Consider the following 21206-nt stretch of genomic DNA (forward strand, 5'->3'; position numbering starts at 1 on the left):
TAAGTCAGAAAGAAGAGAAGTGTTGTCTTCAGCCATTCCACAGGGTTGAGGTTGGTGGGGTGGACTCTCCAGCCCTCTGAGAGGCTGTGGGGGTGAATCTCCCTCTAGTGAGGAGGAGCAGATATATGGCCATGGGATCCCAGTCTCAAAAAGCCATGGAATGGTAGCCCAGCTAGGTGCTCTGAATTTACTGAATGCACCACAGGATGAAGCCAATAGCTGCACATCATTAGTACCAGAGACCAGGCCAGGTGAGCCAGCAGAGAAATCACTGGTTTCCCTGGCCGTGACATTCAGCAGGGATCAGCAGGGTACCCAGACAGAACCAGCTGTGCCTCAGGGCGCATTAGCACCAGATACACAGGACTCAGCTCTGACCCATCATACCATGTTGGAGATTAGCAAAGGGTACAAAGGGCAGTGAACAAACCTGAGGTCCCTACCCCACGACACCATAAGAGCATGACCAGAAGAGGTCCAGGAATCAGTGAGGACTTTGGGAATAGAAGAAAGTGGGCTGACATGTCTCTTTCTGGTAAGAGACAAAACCAAGAGGAAGATGGTGCAAAACAGAATTTGTGTGGTAGTTTGCAAATCTGGGCCACTTCCTGTTCAGGCACTATTTCTGTCATATGTTTGGGTAAGTAGGGCCCCTACTCACTGGGTCAAGGGTAGTTCCTACCCAATCAAGGGCAATAATGGTTGAGGTCTGTTGAGTCTACTTGGATGAATATTTCCACTGTGTGGTACCTAAAGGGCTAAGAACATAAAACTCAGGAATTAATCCAAAAGAACCAATATAACATCATTGGTGAGCAGGTTTAGTCATGTGAAGGACATTTCTGTGTCCTCTTCTAAAACAAATGTTTTTAAAGTTGTTGTTCACTGTGATTTTTGTAAAGTAATTTCTTTTTGAGTTAAGAAAAATAAGTGATAATATTCTGCCCCACCCACTGTGCTTGCCCACTCATTACAAATAATGATCGCAAGGTTCCAGAGATGAGACTTCTGAAGACTCAAGGTTGGGAGCAGACTTTGCCAAGAATCACAGGGGTAAATCATGGACAAATTCCGTTGCACTCATCCCACTTCCCTTGGAAAAATCCACTCCTGTTCCATTTTCTGGTGCCTTCCTGGGGTGCCATTCTGGAGTGTCCCAGCTGTGATGGGAAGCCGGTAGATCGCTCTTCACAGATGTCCCATCCCTTCCTTTCTCATTGTATGGGAATGGTGACCGAGACAGGACTGAGAGGTTTTTGGAGAAAGAAGGAGCTCTGTGACCTGGCTAGCTTTTCTCACATACTGGAGGAGGACCTGTCCTTCTCTTGGCACTTCTTGGAGATTGTGCATTGCAGAAATTGCAAAGGAAAGGGCTCTGGATGGGAAAATGGAATCCTGGTTCTAGTCTGAGCTCTGTCCTTTTCTAGTTAACCTGGATCTAGAATCTAGAGTCTGAATTTATTCTGGTGAAAAAAAAAATATAATGACTAATTCCTTGACTCCTTAAAGAAGTAATTCCTAAATTAGTCTGGGTTACACATGTCTTTGCAAATCTAGCACCCACTCCTCAGAAAAGTACACATACCCACACAACCATGAAACTTGTCATATAATTGCAGAGTGTTGACAAAGTCCCAAAGTCCATCTGTGGACCCAGATAAAGATACTCTCTGAGCTTTAATGATATTAGGAAAAGTGTGGAGTCCAACTTCAGCACAGCACACAAGGCCCTTTGTGATCTGACCTCTGCTTCTTCTCCAGCTTCTCCTAATGCTCACCACATACATCCTCGCTAACAATCTGCAATTCTCCTTTCTCACTTCTGCACTTTCATGCGTGCTAATCTCCCTGCCTGGCATGTTCTCCCTGATTGCCTGGAAACTGTGATTAACTCTATTAAGGCAGAGTTAAGCACTTCTTTTTTTGTGTGGTGTTCATCCAAAGAGGGTATTTTGATGGGCTGCTTTGTCAATGGTATCAAAGTGGTCACAACATCAAATCTCCATGTTAAAATATAAGAAGTTTTTCTTTAAGCCAATGTGGCTGGACAGATTGTTTTTTGTTTTTTGTTCTTGTTTGTTTGTTTGTTTGTTTGTTTTGTCCTCTCTTCCCTCTTGTTCTTTCCCCTGCTCATTTCTGATGGAAAGGGATTCTTTTGACATAATGAATTATGACCAGAACCACTATTCCATGAGAGGCAGATAACATCAGTAAGAATGAGATTTCTATGTCTTAGATTCTCCCATTGGAAGAATTTGGAAGTTCTAAGCCTACTTTTGCAGATGAGTGTTAAGATCTTCTGCTGTTCTCCCAGGTGGGGGTCAGGAATGATGTTATCTGTGGCCCTGACAACCATAGGCCCTGTGGCAGACGTTGTCTTCTGGCTGGCCACAGCCATTCCCAGCCCTTTCTCTCCTGCTGCCTCCCACTGAAGGGGCTGGAAGGCTAGATCCATGCTTTCCTGGCTACCTTTGTAGTTAGGTGTTGAGCCATGAAATCTAATTTTGGCCCAGGAGTCCTAAGGGAAAACCTGTTGGGAGTTTCTAGGAAAAGTTTTGCTTCCCTGATAAAAGGAACAACCAGATTTGGAGACATTCCTTTTCCCTTCCTCCTGCCTTCAAAGATGTGATGTTTGGAACTATGGCAACTATTTTGTGACCATGAGGCGATTTGCATGAACAGTGGTCTCAAACTTGAATGTGCATCAGTATCATCCAGAGGGCTTCTTAAAATATAGACTGCTATGCCTCAAACCCAGAGTTTCTGGTTTCTAGGTCTGGAGTAGGACTGGGAATGAGCATTTCTAACAAATTTCCAGGTGATGCGGCTGCTGTTGGGCTGGGAACACACTATGAGATCCACTGAACATGAGGATGAAAATTCCACAGGCTGATGATGGCAAAATAGGATGATAGAGTCTGGATGCTGATGGCCTTGTCAGGAAGCTGAATAAATGTAAGTAACTGCCCTGCCTCTGGATTTCTTGTTCTGTCAAAAAGCCACTGTTTGGGCGCCTGGGTGGCTCAGTTGGTTAAGCAACTGCCTTTGGCTCAGGTCATGATCCTGGAGTCCCGGGATCGAGTCCCACATCGGGCTTCCTGCTCAGCAGGGAGTCTGCTTCTCCCTCTGACCCTCTTCCCTCTCGTGCTTTCTATCTCTCATTCTCTCTCTCTCTCTCAAATAAATAAATAAAATCTTTAAAAAAAAATAACAACAACAAAAAAAGCCACTGTTTATTTAAGCTATGGTTAGTTGGGTTTCTTATGATGTACCTTCAAAAGCATTCTGGACTTATAGAGAGCTGGGTACTGTGGAACGGGCAAAAGGAGAGAAAAATCCAGAGGAATGCTCATCCAAGGCTAACTTAGCATGGACTAAAAACTACCTCATCAGGAAATAGTTTGAAACATCTCTTAGCATCAGTGAGCATTCATAATAGTAAGATTGTGGGGTTTTAAAAATATTAGGTTAATTAAAATTTTTCTAATCAAAGTAAAACTCATACATAGTTAAAAAGTCAAGTAGTTATACAAGGCGTATAATGACACATGATAATGCCCTGCCCCATCCTTACCCACCCTGATGCCTACTCCTCCAAGGCAGCCATTCTCAACTTTTGTAAATTTCTTCTGGAATTTACAAATTTACCTAAATGACATGTTATACTACCATTATATACCTTTTCATCTTTGTTTATTCACTTCCTGCTATGGAAGATAAGAATTCAGATTTCTCTTTATATATTCTACCCCCTTTCTGTGCCATAAACTTCCTCTCCCACATTTTCCCAATGTTAGGTAACAGCGTTTTGTTAAATTAATGCTTGAGGTCTGTAATATTATGACTAAATAGTATTGACAGATAAACTTTGATTACATCTCTTTTCTGGTTAGACTTTTTTCCCCTTGGAGTCAATAATCACCCCATTTTTTATTTGCTTCATTTTTACGAATCTCTGATTAATCCATCCACGTATCCTCTGACAGAAGAGAACTTCCTTTTAGTTCCAACATATCAGCTCATCTATGCATTTCATTTTTCTTGACCTCTGTCTGTTCTAAAGTTTCTGTCCCGTGGCTCCAATCAGGAGTAGGCATTCTGCATAACCATCACCCTGGAATCCCCCTTCACCAGCACACTGGGAAAGACCTTTGTCTTTTCCTGTGCTAAGTGCTGTGTTTTCTGGATTTGGTGTTTTCCTTTTTCTTGGTTTACTCTGTCATTTTTGACAAGATATGCAGGGGAGGTGACCTGGTTAGAGTTCCAAGAGGAAGCATATGGCCAGTGCAAAAGAGGCAATTGAAGAGAGTTTACAGAAAGGACTTTTTTTTTTTTTAAGATTTTATTTATTTATTTGACAGAGAGAGTGAGAGAGCAAACGCAGGGGGAGAGGCAGAGGCAGAGGGAGCTGAGCAGGGAGCCCGATGCAGGGCTGGATTCCAGGACCCTCGGATCATGACCTGAGCCTAAGGCAGATGCTTAACGACGGAGCCACCCAGGCGCCCCAGGGTTTTGTTTGTTTGTTTGCTTGTTTGTTTGTTTGTTTAAGTAGTCTCCAAGCCCAGCATGGAGCCCAATGTGAGGCTTGAATTCACGACTCTGAGACCAAGACCTGAGCTGAAATCAAGAGTCAGATGCTTAACTGACTGAGCCACCCAGGCGCCCCTAAAGAAAGGACCATTTAAAAAAGTATGGGCAGGGTTGGAAACACCAACAAGGGGCATGATGTATGTTGGGGCTAGTAACAGCCAAAAGCTGTTATCCCCAAAGTCAGAAAGGCCAGAGGAGAGGGTATTTCCAGAAGAACCTCAGCTGTAAGAGAGGGCCACGCTCACAAGACTCTAGATGTCATTTAGGGATGTGATGGTTCTGCCAGCAGGGAGGGAGCAGAGAAAAGAGCTCAACCTCTCTCCACCTCTGCCCTCTGATTTCCCAGTCATGGCTCCTATTGGCTGAAGCCAGTCAGAAGCCAGCCTGCCATGGAGTCCTGTGGATGTCTTACACAGAGTTGGCCTCTGGGGGCACAGAGCAGGGTGAAGAGTGGAATGGATGCGGAGGGGCAAGGGGGCACAGCCAGCACAGGAGGTGAAAGTTTGAAATCTAGTGTATCTAGAAGTGTCTCTGTTCAACACTGCCTCTAGAGGAATGCTTTGGCTGGTATGGAATTCTGGGTTGGTGCTCTTTTTCCTCAGAATTTTAAAGGCAGTGTTTCATTGTTTCCCGGCTTCCAGAGTTGCTGTTGAGAACTCTGTGCCACTCTGATTCCTGAACCTTTTCTTTTCTTTTCTTTTTTTTAAAGATTTTATTTATTTTTTTATCTGTCAGAGAGAGAGAGAGAGAGAGCACAAGCAGGGGGAGCGGCAGGCAGAGTGAGAATCAGGCTCTGCTGAGCGGGGAGGCCGATGTGGGGCTTGATCCCAGGACTCTGGGATCATGACCTGAGTAGAAGGCAGTCGCTTAACCGATTGAGCCACCCAGGGGTCCCTCCTGATCCTTTTCATGTGACTTGTTTTTTCCTTCCTGGAAACTTAAGATCTTGTGTTTTCCCCCAGTGTCCTGCTATGTGGTGAGGGGTGAGTTTCTCTCATTATACAACAGGGTCCCCAGAGTAGGCCCAGGCCAGGTATATACTTGCTCAGTCCCTTGTAGGCCCTGAAAATGCAAGAAATATGGCTATAGGTGCCCACTTTCCTGCATCAGTACATAGTTGGAATGCAACTGCTCATGTGTGATGTCTGGTCATTATTATGCCCCTGGGGACCATACAGCAAGATTGCAAGGGTGCTGAGTTAGGCTGGGATTCAGACACTACTACAGACAACTCTGCCTCCTCCCTCTCCCAGAATCTGTGCTGGTTGATGGTAATGGGCGGTTATATTGTAGAACTAGGGGTGAGGAGGGAAGAAGGAGATATTTAGTAGGAGTAGGGGGCACAAACTGTTTCAAAGAAGCAGGTTGGTATGGCACGAAGTCTGTTCCCATTAGGCTCCTAAGGTCCCTGGTGATGGGCCTGATCCCCTAGATTAGAGAGAGAGGTTCAAAAGCCAGCCAAGCTGTCTTTAACAAAGACTGTGATACTGCACACAAGTAGTTTGGGGCCCAAATGACAATGTGTGACACAGAGTTGGGGAGAGGTCATTCTTTCCTTCTTGGCAAGGGATTGCCTGGAGTCCCGAGGAGTCCTGGTGCTATGAATATCAAGAAGTACTGCTGTTGACAGAGACACCAGCTTTCTCTTAGTGGGCTCCATCAGCAATGGAAAATCAAGGCTCTTCCAAGAGTGTCAGGCTGTGGAAATTGACAGCCTATGAACTAGGAAGTGGGGATTTCACCAGGCATGAAATCTGTTGGTACGTTGATCTCAGACTTCTCAGTCTCCAGAATTGTGAGAAATATATTCTGTTGTTTATAAGCCACCCAGTCTACCGTTATGGCATTCTGAACTAAGACAACCACCATTTTGAACGTCGATGGTTGCCATGCCAGAGGGAAAGAGAATCAGAGGAGTCTCAAAGCAGCAAATAAATGATATGGGTGTGAAGTGACACGTGTCCTTTCTGCTCAAACTCATTGGCCACATCCAACCATAAGAGGGCCAGGAAATAAAATCCTACCATGTGGCCAGAAGGCAGAAAGTCAGCAATATTTACTGAAGAGAATTAATAGTCTATCACTCACTTTATGGCAAGAGCTGTTCTAAATATATTACAGTCATTAACTCAGTTAAGCCTCATAACAATTCTATGAAATAGGTACTATCAATACCATCATCATCCCCATTTTATAGATGAAATAACTGAGGTACAGAGAGGTTAAGTAACTTGATCAAAGTCACACAGACAGTAAAGATGAAGCTGAAGATTTAAACCCAGTCTTTCTGGTCCTGGAAACAGACTATGCAGTCTCTCACTAGATGGGAAAATTTGAGAGGCATGGTCAGAGATGATCGAGAGTCACTAAAGGAGTTTTAAGTAGGAGGGTGTGATTCAATCAGATTTGCTATTGAGAAAGCGCTCTCCAGAGAGTGGGGTGAAAAATCAAATTGAACTAGGGTTAGACTAAGGCAGGAAGGCTATTTGCATAGTGAAGTGATGGAGATGAGGAGGATTGAACTCAGGCACATTTACTACAATTAACTGGGTAATCTTGAGCCTCCATTCCAGCAACTTGAGCCTCTGTTTCATCATTTCTTGAAACATGATTATGGTAATACCTATCTTAGTGGGTTTTTCTGAGGATAATAAAATTAACATAAGCAAAAACTGACAGTACTAAGGCTCTAGACTTACAGACATTTGCGTTAAAAATCCCAGCTCTACTACTCACTAGATGAGGGAGTTCATTATTCTAAGTCTCACTTTGCTCATTTATAAAACACGTGTTAAAGTCAGAAACGTTAAATAAGTTAAAGTAAGAAAATTGATTACAAACTGGTTGCAGGTTGAGAAAATTAGCTCAGGAGAAATGCAGAATTCCTTCTAGAGAAATAACTGAGGTTTTGTTTAGGAAAAGATACCTTAATGAACTTAATGTGTTTATGAAAATCAAGTCTCCTAGGCATGGCTAGAAGGGAAGAGGTTTAGATGGAGAATTAAATAATTTTGATTGATAAAGTAATAGCAAATGTTGGTTTTCCTCTGATGAGATGAAAGTTTTGAGGGAAGCCTGGGCTTGGGAGAAAGTAAAAAGATGGAGGGGAGGGTTTCACTCAAGAGAACTGTGAGCATCTGTTTTTAATCAGTTTCCTTGATCCATTCTTCCCATGGCAGCCAGAGTGCTCTTTAAAACCATTAATTGAATCATGTTGGTCCCTTTCCCCTAGTCCAGTGCCTGATACTTAGAAATTTCTCAGTAACAATTTGCTGAGTAAATGAATGAATGAAAACATTTGCCAGGGAGCAGGTGAATCCCTAAAGAAAAGGACTTTTTTTTTTAAAAAAGATTTATTTATTTTAGAAAGAGAGTGAAAGAGGGAGGGAGGGACAGAGAGAGAAACCTCAAGCAGAATCCTTACTGAGCATGGAGCCCCATGTGGGGCTGATTCCAGGACACTGAGATCATGACCTGAGGTGAAATCAACAGTCAGCTGCTTAACCAACTGAGCCACCCAGGCACCCCAAGAAAAGGACTTTTGTGGAGGAGTTCTGAGTAGTGAGGGCTGATGTTTATTTTTTTATTTTTATTTTTTTAAAGATTTATTTCTTTATTTGGGAGAGAGAGAGCACAAGCAGGGGGAGCTGCAGGCAGAGGGGAAGCAGGCTCCCCACTGAGCAAGAAGCCCGATGCAGGACTCCATCCCAGGACCCTGGGATCATGACCTAAGCCGAAGGCAGATGCTTAACTGACTGAACCACCCAGGAGTCCCTGGACACTGATGTTTGCTAGTTATTTTAAGTAGTTCTCTATTGTGTGTTTTGCTGTAATCACCCTTCCTCTCCACCACATCCCTCCAAATAACCTTCAGTGAAAGCCTGCCGCACAAAACTGCACTGTTTTGGGAGGATTTAAGAGATGAAAGGAAGTATCCAGGCACCAGGTAAACAATGTCCAAAGATGGCAGGAAATGTAATGAACAGAGGAACCCAGAATTCAGTGGGAGCAGTAAGAGGTGACCAGAATCCTCTGAAAACTTGGGGAAGATGTGCTGTCCCCCTTATCCTGGGATTAGGAGGTTGGGCCCTCCATTTGGCTATTGAAGAAAAGAATAAGCTGGATGACTTTGGAGTAGCCACAACCCTCAGGTTACATAAGAATGATATTTAACTCATAGAGACGTTTTGAGGATTATATTGGGATAATTCATATAAAGCGCTTAACACAGAGCCTGGCACATAGTAAGAACTCGGCAAATGTTAATTGTTGTTTTCCTTCACTTTCTTCCACTCCCTACACTCGCTTTCGGCCAGGCTCCATTCATTCTTTTCCAAGGACATGCAAGAGGCGTGCCCACTCCTCCCTCCACCCACCCCCAAGCTCCGCCCCTCACTTCTGCCCGGATTGGTCCCTGAGAGGCGGAGCCGAGGGAAGAGCCCGGTGCGACGCGGTAGGGGCGGGGCGCATGCGCGGGCTGGGCTGGGTGGAGGTGGAGAGGAAGAGCTGCCGGAAGTAGGCGGCCGAGGTGGTGGCCGAGCCGGCGGCAGCTGCCAGGGAAACCGAGGTGCGGGACGCACGGCCCGCAGACAGGCAGGCGAGGGGGTCGTCTCTGCGCGCCCCGTTCGCCTGCGCTGAAGGTCTCTAGTCCCGCAGCCTCCTCTGGACTCGGGCCTTTCCCTGAGCCCGCCAGGGGGCGCCGCACTGAGGGGCTGCAGAGTGGGGGGCGGGCGTGCCTGACGAGAGAAGGGGCACCGGGCCGGGCCCGGGGGGTGGGGAGGGCTTTCCCCCGCTCAGGAGGTGCCCCTGGGCGGGGGACCGGGAGTCCTCACCTCCCGACTGAGGCAGGGGTTTCTGGGGCGGGGAGGGCGCGTCGCCCTCTGCCCCCGCCGGCACCCTGGCCATGACGGGCAAGTCGGTGAAGGACGTGGATCGGTACCAGGCGGTGCTGGCCAACCTGCTGCTGGAGGAGGATAACAAGTTCTGTGCGGACTGCCAGTCCAAAGGTAGCGCATCCCTCCCGGCGGGCGAGGGGTCCAGCCTCCGGCCGTGCCTGGGACGTGGCCTGTATGGGGAGGGGGTTTCTGGAGCTTAGGCCGCCCGAATCCTATTAAATGGTAAAAGGCGTGCTCCTCTGGCTGAGGAGGCTGCTGGGTGTTCTGCGGCGCCACGATCTGTGTGGGGAGAGGCTGCGAGGGCGAGTGTGAGTGCTTAGGGGGAGGGGGAGCCGGTGATGGTGGGGGGGGGGGGTGTGTGTGCAGGTGAGAATGTCGGTATGTCAGGGCTCCGAATGAGTTCTGGGCCGGCTGTCATTCCAGAGGCAGCCTGGAGCTCACCGCCTTCCACTTGCAAAGCTGAGGGATGAACTGCAGTGTGTGTGTGTGTGTGTGTGTGTGTGTGTGTGTAAGTGTAAGAGAAGGAGGGAGGGGGAGGAGGGAAGTGAGATGACGGCGGAAAACCGCTTAAATAATTTTTTAAGGTGATGATTGTTGCTGCCCGCTATTTGCTTAACAGCTCCTTCTGTCATTTTATAGTCTTGCTGAGATCTGACAGAGTGCATAGGTGGCTTTCTTCTTCCTGGTTGTGTGAAGTGGGAACCTGCCTTATGCAGTGACACAGTGCGGATTTCTAGACAGCCTAGCCCTGGCCGTGGAGTGCGTTGGAGCCCGTGTGTGTGTGTGTGTGTGTGTGTGTGTGTGTGTGTGTGTGTCCGCAGAAACTAGCAGATTGTGGCTGTAGTGCAGGATCTGTTTAATCAGTGGAGAGAAGGAAGCAGGGGATGCATCAGATTTGTTGCTTCCCTGGTCATTACCCTTCCAAAGGTGAAATATGATCATTGTATATTGTTAGAGCCATTTAATCTTTGTTTGCTGTGCCCTCCAAGGTGCATGATTTGATCCAATTAAAGATCAGTACGATAGGAAAGCTTGGTTATAAGTGAAAGCTTGGTTATTAGCACTCAGATTTTATAGATACAAACTTCTGTAAATATTTTGTTTCCTTATTTTCTTTCTGAATTCTTTGGGATGTAATTGGAGAAGTTGGGAAAATTCTTTTCCCTTTGGGGAGAAGGGCATAGTTATATTTTGGGAGCTGTTGTTAATTTGCTTCTATTCATAATGCAGTGGATTTACCACAGTCGTTTGGCATGTAGCATATTGGGTGCATAGTATACAACAAAGATTCAGATGTATTTGTGTTTATCAATATTGAGAAAGGAAATACATGCCTAATTGATGCCTTTAGGTAATTACCTTTTATTTTAGAAAAATAAGGTTATGTAAGGAGAACAGAGGAATGATACATTGATTTAAACATCTAGTAGTATATTTTAATGTCCTCTGCCAATAAATAAATGGCATGTACTTTTAGGAAAACATGTACCCAGGCTTCTTTCCTGCATTTTTGCCTTAGCAAGAATTTGATTTAAAAAGTATTTTAGAATCCATTTATGTTGAGTAGGTTAATTTCTTAATAGTTGACTCTTGTTAATTCTTGTCCTAGACTTTTTGGAAGATTCAGTTTAAAGTTTAGGAGTATTATCTCCTGGCTTTACTCAAATTCTCTTATGACCTCAATTAACAGATCTTGAGTCACAGTGAAGCAATACACTAGAGTGAGCATTGCTACATTTGGGGAGTCAGATGCCATTTTGATGACTACCCCAACACCCTATTTCTCCTACCACTCATACTTACTCATATTCCAATGAAATATAGCATATGGAAGAGAGAGCTTGATTCATCACTTCTTCTCCCAAATTTTCCATTGCTTTTTATCAATAGCATTACTGGGGATCAGATAATGAAACATTAGTTAATTCTTGATGAGAACTAGTAACTGATGGGTTGTAAACTTTATTAGCTGCTGTCAATGGTTGAATCCTGGTTCCTGAAATGATTTCTTTTCACAAATTAGTTTTACATTTTGGCTTGGTGGCCTCAGTGAATTGGCCATTGTATTAAACATGAAATGACAAGGTGTCAGTCATCTTTCAGTTCAGTTAAATAACATGGTTGTTTAGGCCTCAGTTTATCCAGTTTGTGTATTATCTAACTCCTTCCACACTTTCAACTCTTCTCACTAATTTTCCTCCTCCTTTTCCCTAATTTTGGTTGTCATAATGATCATACAGACGACTATTGGATCATGGCAGGAAGAGACACTCATATCAGATTAAGTTACCTGTTAGCTCTGGTAAAAAAAAAAAAATACATGTAGTGGGAAGAGGTATTTAAAAACTATTGGGTTTGGAAAATGAGATTTGGATCTGAGTTTATCCCTGTGTCTCATGTTGTTTCTTAGAAAATTGAGAGCTAATTGTACAGGACCTGGAAGTGAGTGCTAATCTATTAATATTAAATCATGATGTAGCCCTGGACTGCAGACCCATGAGCAGTATTTTTCTGATGTTCTAAAATAACCCTTTGGCAATGGCTCTTCTTTTAAATACACTTGTTTAAGGATGTGATTATCTTTGGATATGTAATGTGAACATCAGAGTAGAGAACAAGCATGTGTTTTCTTTACGTAGTACAAGTTTTGTTGATCCTGGGGTTTTTAACTCTCTTGAGCATAAGACTCACTGGTTTCTGGGATCCCTAAGGCAGTGAAGTGATTCCTGTGTGGCAGAGAAAAGCTGCTTAGATATTGCCTTTTAAAAAATGCTTTGACTTACTTTTAGGCCCAAAGATACGGTTTCCTCATCACCCAAAGACTGTGACCTTTAGGGTAAATTTTTGGACTGACTTTAAGTAGTGATAGGACAAAGGACAAGCATACTAAAAATTCCAGATATGTCAGTGGTAACTCTACATAGTTTAAACTAGGCTTGGTCCCATTTTGGGATAGACCCTTATGTGGTTGTACTAGTCCAGGGCTTAATCTTTAGCTCTGCGGTTCCATGTTTTATCAGTGTGCCTGGAATAGCTCCTAATCAACCTCTTCAGAGACTGGTTTAAACTAGGCACTATCTTATTTACCATGTAAGGATCTATCTGTCTGATGACCTGGGTACCTGTGTCCACTATTTGGATATTACTTTCTCAGTACCAAGGTTTATAAAAATTTGAGAGCTTTTTAATGAGCAAAGAATTAAAATAGAAGAGATTTGATGGTCTTGTGGAATATTTACTTCATACTTCAGATTGTGAAACAGCACCTAGAATTCTGGAGTTTGACAGAAACTTGGTAATATTTTGTACTTTTCCCTTCTGCTACATCCTACCTCTGAAATGTTTTACCTTGAATTACCTAACTATTGCCTCTGTTCCAGTTTCCACTACATCCTCTTAGATTTAAATATGCTTTTTGGAAAAGGTAGCACTTTCAGGTGTTCAAAATATAAAAGGTTCAAAGGCAAATATGTACAATGAAAAGTTGATCCCTTAGCCACCATTTCCCCTTCCTAGAAGTAACCACTTTTGGTAATTTCTTATGGGACTTTTAAGAGATAATATATGCACAGGCAAACAACTACATTTAAATATATTGTTTTGCAGTGCTTTTATGCAAGTAGTAGTGTATTGCTCACAGTCGATGGCACCTTGCATTTTTCAATCAGCAGTATAACATGGAAAGCATGAAAGTGCTCTCTCCATGCACATTAAAGAGCCTCTTCATTCTTTCAAGGGATTTTTTTTTTATTACGTTATGTTAATCACCATACATTACATCATTAGTTTTTGATGTAGTGTTCCATGATTCATTGTTTGCGTATAACACCCAGTGCTCCATGCAGTTCTAAGGCTATACCTAGGTTATCTTGATTAAGTTGAAAGATAATGCCTAAGTGATTTGGAAACATCTGCTCTTGTTGAAAGCATCTTAGAAAGTGTCCTAGGCCCATCCATAGCTCATATAAGCCCACCTTTCAGGTGGCAAAGAAGCAAAGTAATGGAAGGGGCTGTTGACTTGATGTTGTAACATCCAGTTGAACTCTTTCACTCTGCTTATTTTAGCTTTGTGACCTTCAGTACTGCACTGAACTTTCTCAGTTTAATTTTCCTCATTTGAAAAATGAAAGTGCCTGGTAACTGAAGTGTTAGACAAATGTAAGCATTACTTATTACCACCATTGCTAGTCTTATTTATTCTATCTTGGTTTTATTTGTTTCACTTTCTGACTTTATTCCCTTAAGTACTCTGGTTACTGGAAGCCATGGTTAGAATGACTCACCCAGTAATTCCCTAGTCTTTAAGCCAAAACCATTTCCTATATATGGGGGTACTGGCACTTTTGCAAATGTACTTTATGGTACCCTTGAGGATGGTCTTTGGATGTTTCCTCACTCTTTAAACTTGTATGAAAGATTAGACCAGGGAATCTTTGTGTAGAAATTTTCTACAGTAGTCCTAAATTTCAATTGCAGTAAATTAATCTCTAGCTTTGCTTTATATTTGTTTTGTGTTGATAGATTGCTAAGTCATTGCTTGTTAACTAGCATTCCTTAGAACATGAACTTTCCTATCAATTTTTAATTATTTTACCTGTATCCGTGGCACCTTTTGAGAGGTTAAAAAAAATTCCATCAGATCTAGACAACAGAAGTTTTGCGTCCATCTCTAGTTGTTAAACACCCTTCTCCAGCCAAGATCAAATAACTTATTTGGGTTTTTATTTTTTTTTAAAGATTTTATTTATTTGACAGAGAGAGACACAGTGAGAGGGGGAACACAAGCAGGGGGAGTGGGAGAGGGAGAAGCAAGTTTCCTGCTGAGCAGGGAGCCTGATGCGGGGTTCAATCCCAGGACCCCGGGATCATGACCTGAGCCGAAGGCAGATGCTTAACGACTGAGCCACCCAGGTGCCCCTTTTCTGGCTTTTTACAGCGAATGTACCTTAACTCGAACAGTCATGGTTGGGTTGACACAGTTACACTGAAAGTAATTTATCAAAGTCCTCATTAGATTGTCTTTTAATATCAACTTGTTCAGCCTGTTCCCTGGGAGATACTTTCCTATTCTCCTTGTCCTTTAAATATCATTCTGCGGCAGTGGGATAGAGAGTAGAAAATGCCTTATCGTTTAGGGGGAACTCTGCAAGCCTGCAATCCCACACTATATATATTCATTCTGAAAATATTTGTTAAGCACTTACTTTATGTCAGACACCGTATCAGGATATGTGGTAGATTCAGAGGCCCTGTCTTTGGTCCAAAGGATCATACAGTTGAATGGGGAAGCAGATGTGTAAACTGATAAATGATGCAGTGTAGTATTATCATGGCATTGTGTGCAGGGAGAAATGAAAGCTCTGGAGAAAGCAAACTAGTCTGCCTCAGGAAGTCATGGCTTCAAAGAGACAAGTAGATTGTGTCTTGAATGATAAGCGTGACTTTGCCAGGTGAATTTAGGGAACTTGGCCTTGTAAGCATAGGAAACAGAATGTGCAAAGCCTCCAAGGTATTTAGTGTGTGTGTCGGAGGGAGGATTCTCTAGTATATTTTAACTACATATTGGGGAGTGGCAAGGTAGGCAGGGGCCAATAAGGTTAAAATCCTAGCCCTGTAGTTGATTTGCTTTATAGTATTGGGATTATGAATATGCTTTAGACTCTCTATTGTGTAAGAAGCCCATACTATTGGAAGTCCACCTGCTACTCAAATGAAATTAAAAGTATTAAAGACACAAGACCAACATGGAAGTGTACACGAGTACATTAAATTATCTTAGAAAAGTCTAGTGAAATGCCAGCGGTAGATATTATGTCACTTCTGGAGTTGACATTGATTTTTGAGGCTGAGCATGCTTAATACTCAAGTGGTCTAAGAGTGCTGAATATTTGATGTGTTCTCTTGGTTGCTCAGTGCTTAGGAGGTGTAAGCAGGTAGCTGCAGCCTGATCTCTCAGTATACTTTTCAGCAAACCTATTGCTTTCCAATAAATCAGAAAACTACTTTCTGCATTTTTCATCTGATGTCATTATAATATGTAGGTGGCAGCTTTCTTGGGCACAGTTGTCTATATAACTGTTCACCACATGAGTCATTGTCTGTTTCTATTCTTCTGCCTGAAAATTCCATCTTGGAAATGACGTCTTGTAATTAGTGACTGCTGCACTTTACTCATTATCCACATTGCAGCTGGCTCTGTATGTTATGTTGATGGACCCTACCTATGGCACAGACAGGGGACAAAGTGACTTGTTAAACGGAGTCAGACTCAACTCCTCTAAATGATATCTCTGTAGAAAAGATGCCAAGCAGGAATCTGCATAAAGCACACATATGTTTTACATTCTAAGCATATAGTGCCTAACTTCTGTTATTGTGTCTGCTTAAATCCTTATCACAGTTGTACTTCTGTTTGAGCAAGTGGACAGTTTAAGTAGATACTAATTTTGAAGAAGTTCTGTGTTGGCCCCTGGAATGTGACAGTTCAGCTTACCACACTGAAAAGGTAGGAACCAAATCTATGTAGAGTAGAACACCTTAAAGTTAATTCACTTTAACCAAATTCCTCTGTTGTTAAAGAAATATTTTTATATTGATAAATTTTTAAAAATTATACTGTGCCACCATTAACATGTCCACTAGAATGTAAGCTCCATGAGGGCAGGGGTGGTTGTGCCTGTTTTATTCACCGTAGTATTTCCAGTACCTAGAGTAGTGGTTAGTATAGATGTAGCTCTTAGTAAATATTTGTTTGAATGAATGAATTGATCTTGTCATCTATAAATCTTTTGTTTCTTATTAGAAGAAATCTTTAACAGGTTATCTGAATATTTGTTTAATTCTTAAGAAACCTAAGTTTTAAAACATATTTTAAAGTCAGGGACCTAGCAGAGAAACAGACCCCACTGTAGATAGTACAAGCAGAGGGAATTTATTTTTTTTAAAGATTTTATTTATTTATTTGAAGGAGAGAGAGAGCAAGAGAGCAAGCGGGGAGGAGAGGGAGAAGCAGGCTCCCCACTGAGCAGGGAGCCCGATACGGGGTTCATTCCCAGGACCTGGGATCACAACCTGAGCTGAAGGCAGATGCTTAACTGAGTGAGCCACCCAGACATCCCAAGCAGAGGGAATTTAATATACAGGTTACATGGATGATATAAGAGCCTAGAAGGTAAATGGGCTCGTGAGGCAACCCAGAGATTAGCAACACCTGGGAGCTGGTGTGCCCCTAAGGAAATTCGAAGGTGCTGGTGATACCAAAGGCCAGAAGTCTGAGCTATCTGGTGTGAGCTAGAGGCATGGAAAGAAAAGCTGTTTGGTGACAGCTGGAACTGTGACCCTGTTAAGAGAGCATTACCCTGGCTTCCCTCCTCCTCCTCCATCTTATCCTTATTGGTTACCTCCCATTGATGGAACTTACCCAGAAATTGGTTGGCAAGGGAGCCTGGGAGATGTAGCTGCCACTGGCAGAGTGGAGCAAGGGTAAGATCTAAGTGGAAACAGGCAGAGGCACAAAGCACTTAAAAAAAAAATCTCCCAAGATGCAGTTCTTTCTCCTTGGAGGTTAATAGTTGAATTATTTTGGATGAGAGATAAGAAGGGTTTTCAGGCAGATACAACCTCTTGTGCTTCTAAAGAATCTTAACTGTTGCAGAGACAATAATTAGTCCCAGGAAGCAACGTAACAACTCAGTTATTGCCTAAATAATTAGGATGTGTGTCTAGAAAAATTGGCTTCTGTTGAATCTTCCAGGGGCAGTTTATCAATTTGCTTACTCAGGAAATAAGTTTCCCACCCTGTTGATTTTGGGATGCCTTGGGCATGACTGTGTGTGTGTGTGTGTGTGTGTGTGTGTGTGTGTACATATATGTATGTACACACATACAATGAGCTTGTCCCATCTACAACTGAAAGAATTGAGTCAACACATAAGAGGTACAAAGAGAGTTTTGAGGATTGCAACCTCGTGGTACAGATTAGACTTTCCTTGACAGTTAATGTTAAGGTAATTGCAATAGACCTAATTTTCCTTGTGCCACATATCATTTTAACTAGTCTTATTGGTTTGTCTGGGGTTTTCCCCCACGGCTTTAGGTAGGTTAGCACTGGGGGAGGGAGGTAAGACCACTGGATCAACTTTCTTCTGGACCTGAAAAGTAATTTTTGTCTTACAAGGGAGGTTGCTGCTGCCCCATTTCAAGGCCAAACTTTCCAAGTTATTGCTAGTAGCTTTCTTCTTGATTATAAAGTGTTTAATGAGCTACGTGATAGAGTTTGGCACTTTCTAGAAGGGCTTTTTTTTGTCAATCAGGTCACCTGCCTTTGGGCCCCTGCTACATTAATGGACTTGGTGGAACTAGGCCAGTGAAGGTTTTCAGTGGAGTGTGAGTATGTTTCTTCTTAGGCTGTTATTTTCCACAGGGACCACATGTAGGGGACTCTGAGTAAAGTTACCATCTATAAAAATTGTGTAGGTTTCATTGTTTTTCTCTTTCCTCCAAAAATCAATTTCCTCTTGGCAGGTGTAATTCACAGATGTAATTAAAAAGTACTTTGGTTCTAAAAAGCTATCAGACTGCTTCCCAGAGTACCAGTTCTTTTCAGCTAGTTCATTTCAATTTAAGAGGTACATCTATGCATTTTTGAAGCCTCATGTTTAATAATTACAACATTTTGCTACTGTATTTGACTCTTCCATTTTCCAAACTTTCTCCTTCCCTACCCCACTCTTCTGGCTCCTGTATTTCCCCACAGGCTTTGTGGATGCTGGTCCACTGATGGCTGAACTGCAGGTCCCTTCCCAGTGGAAAACCCCAGAGATGAGCCAAATCTGCCTTCAGCTGCGGCCATCCATCACTGTAAGGTTGCCCTGGCGGTTGTTTTCAGTTTGTCCAACACTCCTCTGGCCGCCCCCCTTCCCCATCATCCTCCCTTATGTGTGGCTGAAACTTGCCCTGGAATCCCACCTTTGTAACATCACTGGGTAGTAATAAGGTTTTAATATTGCTGCTACTTTTCATTTTCAAGTAATGTTAAGCAGTTCTCTGACCATAGCCCTCCCCCCGCCCCAGTTTGCATATTTCCTATGGGTATTCTGGGTGCTTTTAAATGCATGTAGGATAAAATTTATTTAGAAAGTTTTGGATTTCATAAGTCCAATTGGAGAATGTTGATTTTTTTTTTTTTTAATTTCAAGTCAGGACTTTCAAAAAGAAATTTCTTAATCTGAAACAATGAGAACTGGATCCCTCAGGCTCCATGTCCTTTCTTCTCACCCAAAAAATAAATGTGTAATATTCTTATTTTATGATGTGTCGAAAGTAATAAGGCAAATACAGGAGTAAGAGAGACCTCCACTCAGCCATAGTCGATAAGCCTGGCCTAGCATAGTGATTTGAGAAAATAGAGCACCTTTTCTTTTTTTTTTTTCCAAACAAGCATGCTGTCTTTCAGAGCTAGTTTTGGGAAATCCATAAAATCCCCAAGCCTCTACTGCAGAGCTTACATCTTTAAATTCAGGTTTTACTGATATTAATCCTACAACGTTACTTCCTGAAGTGCACTGAAAGTACATTTTGTTGTTCAACTTCTTCCTCTTTCCTTGCCTTACTGGATGGAAGTCCCCCAGTGTATAGATTTAGAAATGAGTTCTCTAGTGTTTCAAGCCTTGAGTTAAACATTTTGTCTTAATATTGTTTAGATGGTTGCTTTTGTTCTTATGCCTTCAAAACATAATTTCTTACAGAATTTTCTGTGTGAGTTGATACCATCTTATGCTGCAATATAAAGCTCAGAAAGGAGAGGGTGCTGGTGTCTTCTTCTTGTTGATACTTTACCACTTGGGTTATAACTGACACAAGGCCTTCAGTGAGAAATAGGAAGGAAATTCCCTTCTTACCAGTTCTTACCCTGACACTTTTGTTCAAAATAGCAATAAACAGCACAGTTAATGGAAACCAATATAAGTGTGACAGCTGAATTGAGAAAGAGTGGAAAAGATTCAGGCTCTTCTGCTATGTTGAAAGCATATTTGTTGAAAGAACAGCTGTTTGGAACCAGGGACCCTGTCTTTCTGAAGGTAGGCCTGAGGAGTTTGGTTAGAGGAGCTGTTTTAGACCGAGGAGAATTGTGAGAAAAACTCTTTCTGAAGTGTGAGTGCTGTGTTAACATCCCAGTTTGTAGGTGAGAGAAGGAAAGAATCATTAAAACAGCTCTGGAAGGAAGATTCCAAAGCAGTTCTTCTGAGCATTCTGATTTTGTTCTGAGCCTCGTTTCTGAACAGGAGTCTGACACAAGTGACTCAAATCAAGGGTCCATACTGTGGGCAGAGTAAAAATAGGGCCCAGTTTCATTAGACTTCTTAATGCATTGAAGGAAGAAAAAAGATTCATTACCATAGACCAGTTATTTTTTGTCTTGTGGGATATTGGGGAGTGGGGAGGCGTGAGCATCCTTATGCTTATTAGCTAAACATCATTAAATGCTATTTTAAAATTTTATTTATTTTTTTAAAAGATTTTATTTATTTATTTGACAGAGACACAGCGAGAGAGGGAACACAAGCAGGGGGAGTGGGAGAGGGAGAAGCAGGCTTTCCACTGAGCAGAGCCTGATTCAGGACTCGATCCCAGGACCCTGGGACCATGACCTGAGCTGAAGGCAGACGCTTAATGACTGAGCCACCCAGGTGCCCCTAAATGCTATTTTCTTAAAAAGCACTTTGGGGCATCTGGGTGGCTCAGTAGGTTGGACAGCCGACTTTTTTTTTTTTTTTTAAAGATTTTATTTATTTATTTGACAGAGAGAGAGATAGTAAGAGCAGGAACACAAGCAGGGGGAGTGGGAGAGGGAGAAGTGGGCTTCCCGCTGAGCAGGGAGCCCGATGTGGGGCTCGATCCCAGGACCCTGGGATCACGACCTGAGCTGAAGGCAGACGCTTAACGACTGAGCTACCCAGGCGCCCCTGGATAGCTGACTCTTGATTTTGGCTCAGGTCATGATCTCAGTCGTGGGCTCAAGCACCCCCCACCCCACCCCACTCTGTCACCTCTTCAGGTTCCATGCTCAGCACAGAGTCTTTTTGTCCCTATCCCCCACAACCCCACTCCCGAGCACTCTCATAAATAAATAAATAAATAAATAAATAAATAAATAAATAAATAAATAAATAAATAAAATCTTTTAAAAAAAGCGAACACTATTTTTTTTCTGCTTTTGAAAATTACTCATTTGTGAAAAAAATCTTTGTGAAGTATGAAAAAGTATAATGATGGAGAAGATATTTCACAAAATCCCTATCATCCATTTTTTTTACTTGCACTTATTCCATAATAATTTTTTGTCATTATTGTTTTGCTTAACATTTATCATAAGCTTTTTTCATGACATTAAAAACATTTAAATACCTTTATTATATTCCATCATTTGAATATGTCATTACTTATTTAACTCTTGCCCAGTTGTTGGACATTAGAAATTTTAGTCTTTCAGTATTATAAATAATGGTACAATGTAAATTTTTGTGTTGCTGTTAGACTAATGGATTATGTGTTCAGAGGTGAGTGGTCATGTGGGCCCTCTAATTTTAAAAAGTTGCCAGGAAGTCCTCTGGGCTGAGCCCATGCAGAGACGACCTTGCTGTGGGGGGTTGTCATTCTGAACTGCTTCACTGTAGTGGACATCTGTTGAGGCAAGGAGTGGAGAGCTACAGAGAATCCTGG

General features: G+C 42.5%; 1 protein-coding gene across 2 annotated transcripts in view; it reads left to right on the forward strand.

Moving 5' to 3' along the window:
* The first annotated feature begins 9065 nt into the window (after positions 1–9065).
* The window catches only part of SMAP2 (small ArfGAP2), a 45852-nt gene continuing 33711 nt past the window's right edge, over positions 9066–21206 (forward strand). Inside the window, exons 1-2 of one of the 2 annotated variants that reach the window (XM_027616817.1) lie at positions 9066–9596; positions 15886–15990. Coding sequence is in view for 1 of the 2 variants with exons in the window: in XM_027616812.2 (XP_027472613.1) it covers positions 9494–9596 (103 nt within the window). In the remaining variant the exon portion in view is untranslated. The remainder of the gene's footprint in view (positions 9597–15885; positions 15991–21206) is intronic. The other variant, XM_027616812.2, reaches the window with a different exon arrangement.

The sequence above is a fragment of the Zalophus californianus genome, chromosome 4 (genome assembly GCF_009762305.2).
Source record: "Zalophus californianus isolate mZalCal1 chromosome 4, mZalCal1.pri.v2, whole genome shotgun sequence".
NCBI lineage: Eukaryota > Metazoa > Chordata > Mammalia > Carnivora > Otariidae > Zalophus > Zalophus californianus.